General features: G+C 38.5%; 1 protein-coding gene across 6 annotated transcripts in view; it reads left to right on the forward strand.

The window, feature by feature from the left end:
* The first annotated feature begins 904 nt into the window (after positions 1–904).
* The window catches only part of LOC149006833 (uncharacterized), a 38,545-nt gene continuing 26,978 nt past the window's right edge, over positions 905–12,471 (forward strand). For 2 of the 6 annotated variants that reach the window (XR_016175022.1, XM_089165239.1), the window contains exons 1-8: positions 905–5,214; positions 5,296–5,424; positions 5,516–5,707; positions 5,819–5,865; positions 5,983–6,253; positions 6,501–6,651; positions 6,786–6,986; positions 11,499–11,612. Coding sequence is in view for 5 of the 6 variants with exons in the window: in XM_089165239.1 (XP_089021365.1) it covers positions 2,503–5,214; positions 5,296–5,424; positions 5,516–5,707; positions 5,819–5,865; positions 5,983–6,253; positions 6,501–6,651; positions 6,786–6,986; positions 11,499–11,612 (3,817 nt within the window). In the remaining variant the exon portion in view is untranslated. The remainder of the gene's footprint in view (positions 5,215–5,295; positions 5,425–5,515; positions 5,708–5,818; positions 5,866–5,982; positions 6,254–6,500; positions 6,652–6,785; positions 6,987–11,498; positions 11,613–12,471) is intronic. The other 4 variants (XM_089165241.1, XM_089165242.1, XM_089165243.1 and 1 more) reach the window with 4 other exon arrangements.

Consider the following 12,471-nt stretch of genomic DNA (forward strand, 5'->3'; position numbering starts at 1 on the left):
TGATTAACTACTTTTAGATTTTCCTTTACATTAGTAAATACTAAATGTTTTACTTAACAAAACTAGTTCGGATTTACAAAATGAATAAAAATAGTGATTTCTTATCCCTTTAAACATTTTTAATTCCTAAAACTAACTACACTAAAGAGAAAAAAAAATCACTATTTTGTCCAAAAGGAAAAAAATCACTCACTTTTCATTCATTTGCATTTTGGTCATTTTCACCCTATATTGGTATGGTCAATTTTAAGAGTAAAAATGTCAAATTGATGAAAAATCACTATTTTAATTAGTTTTATAAATATAAATTAAATTTTAATTAGTTTTGTTAGGTGAAACATTGAGTAGGTATTTTTGTAAAGAACACCTAAAAATATGACGTGAGAAAAAAAAAAAAACATATGGACCCCATGTGTAGTGAGGTGAGAGAGAAGGAAATGAAATGAAGGAATTTTATGAAAAAATATTAATTGTAAGTCTTACTTTTTGGTTTTTTATAAAATTCTACATATGTTGTAGGATTTTAAAAAAGCTTGGGATGGAAAAATTAGCTCATTACCTCACTAGACAAGTTTATTAATTTAAAGATGCTTTGTCTCTAACTTTTCTGTTCCAAACAACAAAACAAACTACACAACACATTTAGAATTTAAAAAACGTTTATTTTTTCAACGAAATTTTCCATCCCACCCGTGTTCCACTTCCAACAAACAAATGCAGCGTTTGACTTTGACTGGGTTTAAGGGAATGAAAAGTTTTTGTGGAAATTAAAATGGTTAATTCCATGTGAGGTCCCTAATGTTTGATGAATTAGCACTTATAAGCCGCCTGGCCGCGGAAATTCGAATTAATATCGAAATCCACCAGTAGGAATTGTTATCTGACTAAATTACCCCTCTAAACTTTCAACACCTCGGAAGCTTTGGCCTGCTTGCATATCCATCAGAGAGGCACAGACAGTGTCGTTGAGAGTGGTTTAGAATAGATTCAGCGAAGTTCATGAGTTTCTCCTGAGATTTCACTCTTCAAATTCCGGACAGGAAATCCATCTAACTTCTGTAGTTCTTTTTCGAAGAATCACTTAGACTGGAAAATCAAGGATCGAAAAGCATCAAGAACTTGTATAGGGTTTTGAAGAAAGGAATTCGATATTCTCCAGCGGAGATTCATCATTAAGTCTGAATCGATTCTGGTTGTAAATCAGTTTTCGAGAATTCATCTCCAGGTTTTGAGTTGGCTCTGATTGAGATTCTCATTTTCGGTACTCTTCTGGTGCGTATAGTCACAGTTCTCTTCGATTCTTGTTTTTCTTTTGTTGATGTTATGGAGAAAATTTTAATCCTTTTGCGGGGACCGGATGAAATAGTGAGAACAACAAAACAAGAATTTCAATTCCTCATAGGCTTTCGTTCTGATTGGTATTCTTGATTCTGTTTTTCTCATTCGCCATGATTTTCGGTAATTCCTCCGTAAATAGAAGGGTATTTCAGCTACATGCAATTTCGTTACTTCTAGAGAACATGTACTGCAAGTGGTAATTCATCAAACCTGAGGGCATTTAGTGCAATTTGCCTTCAATTTAATGATCTAGGTTTGGATCTATCTTTTGGTTGTCTCCTTTTCTTTCGGTGATGTTTTCGTCTTTTTTTTTTTTTTTGGGTAGAAATGTGTTCGGTCTTTGACTCCATATAGAACGATAGAAACATGAACAGTGATTGGATCATCTCATATTCTTTTCCTTTTTTTGGTAGAAGATCATCTCATATTCTCATCAATGACGATTGTGTATTTATGGTAATATAGAATAGTGAGTTGTCAGATGAATCAGCTTGGTCATTCGCGGAATTCAATCGTTTTGCTGCAAACAATTAAAGATTACTGTTTAGTTGTCGTTTGAAATTCTTAATATTATATTATAATTATTACAATTCTTTGACGATTATGAACATTTTTAGCTAATTAATATTTAATAATGGGGTTCCGAGTCATGGATTATTCAGAGTCTTCAAGGGTTCTTGCCCATTGAATCTCCAGGATTAATCTCATCCCGCACAAAAAGTCACCAAGAAAGACTCGAAAGTCATCTCCTTCTTCTCAACCTTTCTTCCTCTGTCGATTTTGAATCAACAAGAAAGCACGCAGCCGGGGTCTGGCATAACCATTTATTATCGTCATTTTCAATCCAACGCAACAGCAGTGAAGCCCAAAGAAGATAAACAATATAAAATCGAAACGTCTCAATCTCACCTATGTTCTACTACCGTGGTAGGTGAGTGAGAGCGAGAAGGACGAAGGGAACGCACAGATTGATAAGAGATACTCACCCTGATAGATCACAGATTGAAGGTTAAATCGATCGTCTACGCCGGCAGAAATCAACTGTTCTTCAATTGGGTATTACCAATTTCAAGTGGGTGTTTCTCTGTCTGGTTTTTGATTCCAAACCCTCTTCCCCTTGTTGTTATGCATGCAAAGCAAATATAGTTTTGGGATCAGCTTCGCATGGGGAATAAGAAGCGAAACCCTGGGCAGCGTTCAAAACCGTCTGCTGCTGCTGCTACTGTAGTATCTCCGGCGGTATCTTCAGACGCCGATGTATCCGTCAATAGAATCGTTGAAGATGAGCGTTCGCCGAATCTCGATGATTCTGCCTTTGAGCAGCGTAAAATCGAACCCTCTGCTTCACCTGAATCGGATGTTGCAGCCTGCTCTGCAGTCAAGCTCGAATGCGAGCGAACCCTCAATGCTCTCCGTGTTGGGAACCATAATAAGGCCTTAAGGCTGCTGAAAGAGGCGCACCTTCGCCACGAGAACTCTGCTTTACTTTACCGCGTTCAGGGCACTGTCTGTGTTAAGGTGGCTTCCTTAATCGAGGATCCCAATGTCAAACAGCGACACCTTAAGAACGCAATTGACTCTGCTCGCCGTGCAACTGCACTCTCTCCCAACTCCATTGAGTTCGCACACTTCTACGCTAATCTGCTTTACGAGGCCTCGAATGACAGTAAGGGTTATGAGGAGGTTGTGCAGGAGTGTGATCGTGCTCTCTCGATTCAGAATCCGATCGATCCTGGAAAGGAAAGCTTGCAAGATGAGAATCAGATGAAGTCGTCCAGCCCCGATGCCCGGATCACCCATGTCCACCAGGATCTTCGGTCCCTCATTCAGAAGGCCAACATTGCTTCGATTTCTTCGTGGATGAAACATTTGGGCAGTGCAGCTACCGAGGATAATAAGCTCCGTTTCATCCCAATCAGGCGGCTTCCTGAAGATCCCATGGAAGTCAGGATGGTTCAGAGCAGGCGACCTAATGAGATAAAAAAGGCAACCAAGACACCCGAAGAACGGAGAAAGGAGATTGAGGTACGTGTTGCTGCTGCCAGGCTGGTGCAGCAGAAATCATCAGACTCGCCTGAGCACCAGAACGAAGACGAGAGGACTTTGGAATTGTCTCCGGGGGCTCACAGGTTGGGAGAGCGTCGCAAGTATGCCAATTTGCGGAAGATTGCTGCTTCCGTGGATAGGATGGATCAAATTCGATCATATTGGAGCTCTATGAGTGTTGACAAGAAGCGCAATTTGCTGGAAGTGAGTGTTCATGAACTCGGTGCTTATTTCAGTTCAGCCAAGGATGGTTTGGCATCGGATGCCCTGTCAGAAGCACTTAGCTTTGCTGAAGTCAATAAGACATGGAAATTCTGGATGTGCTGCCGCTGTGGTGAGAAATTCGTAGATTGTGAATCACACATGCAACATGTTGTGCGCGAACACATGGGACAACTCCCACCCAAATTACAGTCTGTCTTGCCTCAAGAAGTTGAGACTGATTGGGTGGATATGCTTCTTAATTGTTCATGGAAGCCCGTGGATGTATCTGCTGCATTGGCCAATCTTGAAAATCAATCGAAATGCCAGCCCTGTAATTTTGTTGATGATTCTGATATGGGGAACTATCCTGACGGGAATAAGGATGAATCTGTTGCTGATTGTTGCTCCAATGCTAAATGTGATTCTTCCCCTGATGATGAGAAACCACAGGTGTTGGAAGATGGATCAGGAGTCGGGGATATTTGCCATGGAAGTTCCATGGGAATTAAGAACCATGTGGACATTCCCAATTATGATCTAAGAGATATCGATGAAAACCATTTGTCTAAGGATTATTCACTTTCACAGAGTTGGCCACTGTCTGATGATTCTGAGCGTGCAGGACTCCTCGGGAGAATAAATAGCATGTTTAAGTTGCTTCTGAGACATAAGAATCTTGCAGTTAGCCATCTTAACAAGGTGATACAGTATACCATGGAGGAGCTTCAGGGTCTTGCTTCGGGTTCATCACTTTTAAACCATGGCTTGGACCAAACACCTCTCTCTATCTGCTTCCTGGGAGCCACCCAGCTTAAAAAAATCCTCAGATTTTTACGGGAAGTTTCTAATTCTTGTGGTTTAGGCAGATATTCTGAGAAAGATGATTCTGCCAGTGGCATACCAGTGTCTGAAATCAAAGAGAGGATTCTTTTGACCTGTGATTCATCATGTCTCCATTTGGATGAGCGCTTACTGCAGGGTAGGCTTACTCCTAGCACATATCATGATGCTTCAGCAGATGATGGTTCTGCAGTATCTTCCCTTGTTGGTGGTGATCGTGAAGATGGGGGGCTGACCGAAAGTGATGCTTTAATATCATGGATGTTTACAGGTCCATCATGTGGAGAGCAACTGACATCTTGGACGCGTCTGAAGGAAGAGAAAACACAACAGGGCAAGGAAATTCTCCAGGTGCTAGAGAAGGAATTCTACCTCTTGCAGAGCTTGTGTGAGAGAAAATGTGAGCATTTGAGTTATGAAGATGCTTTTCAGGCTGTTGAAAGTCTCTGTCTTGAAGAACTCAAAAAAAGGGAGCATGTTACAAAATTTGTCCCCCGTAGTTATGAAACAATCCTGAGGAAGCGGCAAGAAGAGCTTTTTGAGAGGGACAATGATATGCTGTTCATAAGCAGTAAATTTGAGTTGGATGCTTTATCAAACGTTCTTAAAGACTTACAAAATTTTACTGTTACTCCATTTGGGTATGGGGAAACTTTGACCGCTTCTCGTCTATGTGACGTGGAAGGTGGTGAAGAAGATGAGGGGAGAATGCTGGAATACATGCACCAAGCCGACAAGTGCGTTGAGATGGCAATTCATAAACAGAAAGAACAGTTGTCTATTGAGGTAGGTCTGCTGGTATAGATTTTATCTTTGGAAGAGCTACCAGAGTTAGATTCTTTGTTCTCACTATTTTCAGTGGTGCAGCTTGGTAAAATTGATGCAAGGATCATGAGGAGTGTCAGTGGCATGCAACAGTTGGAGCTTAAGCTTGGGCCTTTCTCAGCATATGATTACCGGGCACTTATGTTGCCTCTTGTAAAGTCTTTCATGCGGGTTTGTAATGGTTTTGTTACTGCTTTGAATATTTTCTGCTACCTTTTCCAGATAAAATTCACATGTTAGTTTTTAATCTTGTTTTCCCCAGTCACACTTGGAGGATCTGGTGGATAAAGATGCTAAAGAGAAGTCTGATGCTGCCAGAGAAGCATTTTTAGCAGAACTTGCACTTGACTCCGAGAAGAATACCAATAGAGGAGGTGATCGCTTGAAACAGATACAGGAGAGATCAAAGGATAAGAAAAAGAACAAAGATTACAGAAAGCCTAAAGATTCAAAGGTTTAACTTTGTGTTGTCTGGTTTATTTCTTTTGTGAGGCTAATGTAGCATATATACAGACCCCATGCTGTAGGATTACGTTGTCCTTTATTTTTTTTATGTTCTTTGCAGGCTGTTAGTGGTAGTGAGCAGCTTCTCCTTCATCAGGCTGAACAAAAGTATGCTTCCTTGCTTTTAAAAGGGTCATGAATTTTCATATATGTTTTCCCAAAAGAAAACACTTACTTTATCTTCTTCTTGATTGCCCAAAACATTGTTTCTGTATCTGGCTGCAGTTACTCTCCCATTGCATCTGATGAAAATCATCCATACTCTGAGATTGCTGTTTCTGGAAGTAATGATGACTGGACACAACAGGAGGATGAATATAAACGTATTGAAGCTGAGGAAAGGAAGCTTGAAGAAACTTTGGAGTACCAAAGGCGAATTGAGAATGAGGCCAAACAAAAGCACCTTGCTGAGCAACATAAAATGATGTTCGGAACAATGTCAGTGGATCTGGCATGGCTGCCTTGTGTTAACTTGAAGACCAATGATGACAAGCTGGTAAGTATGCAAAGTGATTTTTCTCTGGTTGGTTGAAAAGGAATAGCTTGGTGGCTTCCATTTTGTTTTTATTTATTTATTTATTTTTCATGTGGACAATCAGGATATTGAGTTGGAAAGCTCAGGAAAATATTCATTTTTTTGCTGCATCAATTTTGTGGTGTATGGATTTCATTAACTTCCAAGAAAGTTCTCATTCCTTCTCCTGCACACCCCCCCCCCCAAAAAAAAAAAAAAAAAAAAAAAGAAAAAGAATTGTCAGGATGTTTCAGGAGACAGGACTCACATGACTATAAATGACGAGGAAGGGATTGAGGTGGCCAGCAAATCCATTGCTAATTCTGGCCCACCAAAAGTTAAGAGGACAAACTTGGACACTCATGGCCAAGCCAAGCAAGGTTGATAAAGCCCCCTGATTTTTTAATACTTGGATGTATAATTCTGTATTTGGTGTTTTTTGTTAATTAATTTGATTGGGCATTGATTATGAGAAATCTATAGCTTTTCTATGATGTATATTTGTTTTCTGCAGATCTGTCTAGCCAGGTAAGTCAAGGAGATGTTCCCTCTCCTGAGCGACGAAGAGGACAACAAGCTAAACGGCAGATCAGCTTCACCAAAAACTTGCAAGGCTCGTCATCTTCAAAGGAGAACCGTGAAGTAGGTTGTTCTCCAACAAAAGTTTCCACTCAAAGGCTAGTGAGGGTTCAGGATAACCTTCAAGCTGGTAGTGGTAAGGACATCTATGCTGGTGTACTCAATTGCTGCATACTCTGTTTTTCTTTGCTTTTGATTTTGAAGGAAGGTAAGACCTAATATATGCTTAGGGAGAAGGATAAGTATGCTAGCGGTATATGATTTTCTAGCATCTTATGTGTCTATCTCTCTTAGGGGTGTAAACAGATTGGATAGTTGTAATACCGTATCCTATTCTATTCAAACGGATTCGGATAGTATCCTATCAGTTTTTAGACGGATTCAGTTGGATTTAGATGATAATCGGATAGTTATTTTCTTAAGTAGATTCTTCTAAATGGGCATGAATACAGATTGAATACAAGTTTTCGACCACCTGTTGACATCTTTACCATTATATTTGTGAGGGCTAGGTTTGAAATTTAAGAATTTACCAAATTTGGTAATTATTTTAGTAGAAAATCTAGAAAAATAGTCACATATCTCAAGTGAAAAATCTATAAAAATAAATCTAAATAAGTAATTAAATTGAATAGTTTTATCGGGCGGATATAATTGGTAGGAAAGGGGTATACTATATTTATATCCTAATAGTAATCGGAGGGATTCGGATACCACTAAGAGGATGCGGATCCAAATGGAGGAAGAGAATGATGAAGTACTAGCATACCCTGCCTTTTCTTATCTATTTGTGAACCTTCTTACAAATGGAACTTATTCATAGTAAGACATTTGGTGCCAAAGTTAAGAAATAAAGCTTAGTAGATACAAAGATGTCTTTGGAGTATTGATAATGCAATGTTGTATACTAATTTAGTGGAAGGTATAGTTTATGAGGATTTTATGAGATAAAGGGTTTTAATTACTAGTAAATATTGCCTCTTTCTTATTACAACATTTATTTGAATTAAATATGCAAAATGAAAATTCACACAAGCAAGAAACAACAAGAACATTTTAGAGTCTTCCACAACTGCTTTCTTTTCAATAAAATAGGTAGGAAAATAACACTTTTTTTTTTTTGGGGGGGGGGGGGGGTGGTACAAGGGAAATAACACCTTTACAAATACTTTTGAGGTTAATAGGATCTTTTACAAATCTCCGTATAGGACAAGAGCATTGATGCAGATTCAGCACCTAGCTGGGCTTATTTAAGGGTTAGGTTACATAGGTCATGGACCTTGATACCTTAGTTTTAAGATAAAATTGTTTAGTGGGGCTGGAACTACGCTAGCTGGTGTGAAAATCACTTAATATTTAGTTTAATTTTAAGTTAGCGACTGGAGATTCTCCTAGCATTGTAATTGGGTTTCACACCTTCCAACACAAGGAAGCTTTACTTTTTATTTACAATCATCTTTCCTTCAGTATTTTCATATTGTAACTAAGGCTGACAAACCCCTTTATGAACCCCCATCATGGAAGACTAAAAATTAGATATAGAGTTGATTGAAATGTAACTGTTTGCAAAGTTGGCTGCTCAGCTGCTGCCCTTTCCTTTCAATGAGAGAATTATCTGGTGTTTTGATGTTTCTTTGTGGTTAAAGTCCAAGTACCGGGGATTTTTGGTGTTTCAAGTCCTAGATCGTTTTGGATATTGGGGTTTTAAGTCCAAGGGTTCTGTTATGACTGAGGATCGAGTCTTCTACCTCCATCATACAGGCTACTGCATTGAAGGACAAATCAGTGGTAAGGTAAGCTTGTAGGTCCATTCAGCCCTGCCTTCTTTTACTTTCTTGAACCCAAGAATGAAGAACCCTCCATTGAAGAACGACTGTGCAGACCCATTATTTCATCAACCAGTCCTCAGTTTGCCTTAAGATTAAACTCACAGATCCCTGTCAATCTCTCACCTCCGTCCTTTTTCTCTTTCTCACTGCTCCCTATGTTCGATCCCTAAATGCAGCCTTCCGTTCATTGTAAAACAGGGAATCAAATTTTGAGCTCCCTCAAACCTTTGAAACAAAAACCTAGATCCAGTCCATTCTACCCGTCAGACCAACACCAAACTCAAAGGATCATGCCCGTATATCATCAATTACATGTCCTACAAGTTTCACCCCATCCCTAACCCATACCATGAGGAATCTCTCTTCTGTTACATCAGTTTCAAATGTTATGCACCTTCTCTTTGACCTTAAGCTAGTACGCGCTTTAAATCATAAGTCAAAACAGTAGCCCCAAAGACCTCTTTTGACTTTACCATATTTTATACCATGCAACAACAACAACAACAACAATGACCAATAAACAGTTGTCCCAACTAAATGGGGTCAGCTACTTGAATTCTTCCCTTCCAGTTAGTTGTATTTGAGGTCATACTAGATACTAGGTTTAAGCTGTGCATATCCTTTTTCAGCATTTCTCTTAAGATTATCTTAGGTCTAACCTTAGTCCTTTTCTTCCTTCAATATAGATTAAGTCGCTTCTCCGTATAAGGACATTTAAAGGCCTTCGATGGACGTGATCATGCCACCTCAATTGACTTTCTCATAGCTTATCATTTGTTAGAGCTACTCCTAAACTAGCTCTAATATGATCATTCATTAGTTTATCCTTCCTAGTTTCGCCACTCATCCGTCTTAGCATCCTCATTTCTGCTACATTTTGTTTATCTATATGATGCTTCTTAATAGTCCAACACTTTGCACAATTGCACCTTACATCATAGTTGGTTTTACAATGGTCGTATTTATTCTTTCTTCGAGCTTTAAAGAAATATGTTGATCACATAAGAACTTGTATGCAACTCTCCAATCTCCACTTCAGCCACCTTTAATTCTTTGGGCAACATCATCCTTTATATCACCTTTTTATTTATGATTGAGCCAAGGTACCCAAAATCATTGCTTTTTGGAGTTCCCTTCTCATCAAGTTTCACCACCGCATCATCTGTCCAATCGCGACCAAAGTTACACACTAGATATTCCATATTATTCTACTTAGCTTAAAGCCTTTTGATTCCAAAGTTGCTCTCCATAATTCTAACTTGGTATTAATCCCTACTTGTGTTTCATGTATCAAAACAATATCATCAGCAAAAAGCATATACCAAGGAACCTCATCTTGAATGTCTTTGGTAAATCATCAATTATATGTCAAATAAATATGGGCTTAAAGCTGATCCTTGATGTACCCCAACTAATCAGGATTTCACCACCTTGTTCCCTCACCATTCTTACACTTGTCACTGAACCATCATACAGATCTTTAACTATATCCACATGTTTACTTGCAGCATTTCTTTTTTCTGGTACTTTCCAAATTAACACTCTAGGGACTCTATCCCTACTTGGTATTAATCCCTACTTGTGTTTCATGTATCAAAACAATATCATCAGCAAAAAGCATATACCAAGGAACCTCATCTTGAATGTCTTTGGTAAATCATCAATTATATGTCAAATAAATATGGGCTTAAAGCTGATCCTTGATGTACCCCAACTAATCAGGATTTCACCACCTTGTTCCCTCACCATTCTTACACTTGTCACTGAACCATCATACAGATCTTTAACTATATCCACATGTTTACTTGCAGCATTTCTTTTTTCTGGTACTTTCCAAATTAACACTCTAGGGACTCTATCTTAAGCTTTTCTAGGTCAATAAAGATCTTATGAGATTCAACAACTAAAAGAAATATTGATTCTTTGGGATCCTTCCTTTCTTCAAACGGAATGGACAGAGATGGAATCGGACTGATCATCAAAATGCCTTTGAAGCTTATGAAGCCTCATTTCTGTAGTGGACTAGTTTTTTTTTTTTTTTGGATGAATAAATAATTATATTGAAAACACCAAGTTTGTTGACATACCACCGAGCCGTTTTTATTAGCATGATGACACAAAGTGATGTAACCAAGCCCATCCCCCACAAAGCCCATCAAAGTTTGAACCAAAAACCAAGCCCAATTGGCACACCAAGGAGCTGGCCAAACCCTTAAGAGGGGCACTGTGGTCTTTCCCTCTTTAAACATCAAAAGGGTCCAATAAATTTGCTAATATTTTTGTTTTTTCAATTGGATTAGTGGTTAGAGTCCTTGTCTGATTCGGATTCCTAGTTGGAATCCAATTTTCAAGTAGGTTTGCTTCTGGAAATTAGTTATTCATTTATGCAAGTAATTTTTTATTTAGGATATTTTTAGAAGACTCATTTCTAGTTTGTTTTTAAGTTGTTGAGTTGTAAAGAGAATCCCAATCCAAAGTGGATTCCCTAGTTTGAGTCCAATCAAGCTGAATAAAACAGCTTAAAACATGGTTGAACTCATAGAGTCCCTGAATGGGCCATCTATTACAGCTTCTATAAAAAAGTAAATGTAGGTAAGACATAAACACACCCCATGACTGGATTGTTTTCCAATCTTTTGAAGTGATCAGAAAACCTTGAAGTTAGGAACTGCTGGGTTGGTTCAAACCAGAAACTGGATTCAAGATTGAACCAAACTAACCCAAACTGTGGGAGATTTTATTTCGATTCTTTCTTCTGTTGGTATACTGCATTATAGATGCTAAAATGGTCATGGGTTTTTTTTTTTTTTGAAAATTAGTTGATCCATATTCTGCTGACAATGGAACGAAGACATTGCAACTACTACATGGTGAAGAGGTTGATGACGAAAGGTTTCAAGCTGATATTAAGAAAGCTATGCGACAAAGCCTTGGTAATTCCCCCCCCCCCAAAAAAAAAAAAAAAAAAAAAAAAATCATGTTATGCTATTCTTGTTTGATCTAGACTCTGTATGTGAGTTTTGTTGACCTTGTGTGCGAGGAATTAGTTCTTTTGGTGGCTGAGAGACTGCAACTTGATTCTTGTTCGGGTTGGATCTGTGCATCTCTGATTTACTGATGTGAACAAGGTTGATCCCCACTTGGCTGAACCCTAAAGTGGGCCCCTCTAGGGCTGGGCGCCCTCTAGGAGGGATATCTTGGTCACTTCAGCCCTAATTTAGTTGCTAGTTTATTTTTTCAGAATTTTATTTTTAATTCCAGCACTTGTCAATTAGAGTTTTAATTAAATAGAATGTAGCATGTGTCTAGAGTTTTAAGTTACTTAGAATTTTACATGGTTCAAGATCTTGAGCAAGATCTCGTTGCCCACCCCTTCCAAAAATTGAGATCTCAACCGAGTTGGCGAGATGTCAGTCTAGATATGGTCTTTTTTTTTAGCCAACTTAATGGCCCATTTTAGTGGGTTTTAGGGTTTAGGTTGGGCTCAAACTTGGTTGTTAGCGTAATTTAGGCCTTCTGAACACACTGGTGGGCTTGGGTTTGTGAGAAAACAACCCTATGTATGAATTTTAAGTTGTCCCTAAATGTGAATCCGAAATGTTGCAGGATTGGGGAATGCAAGGTTATACTACATGTAATATAAAACCATTAAGCCTTACAAATGAAATGTAAGTGTATCAAATACATCAAATAACTTGAATGTCATTAAAATTCCATCTATATGAGTATCACAATCTCAACTCTCGAGAACAGAATAATAAAATTATACAACCATTAGAAATTCTATATAAG

The sequence above is a fragment of the Hakea prostrata genome, chromosome 8 (genome assembly GCF_041222555.1).
Source record: "Hakea prostrata isolate BN-2017 chromosome 8, UWA_Hpros_2, whole genome shotgun sequence".
NCBI classification, from domain to species: domain Eukaryota; kingdom Viridiplantae; phylum Streptophyta; class Magnoliopsida; order Proteales; family Proteaceae; genus Hakea; species Hakea prostrata.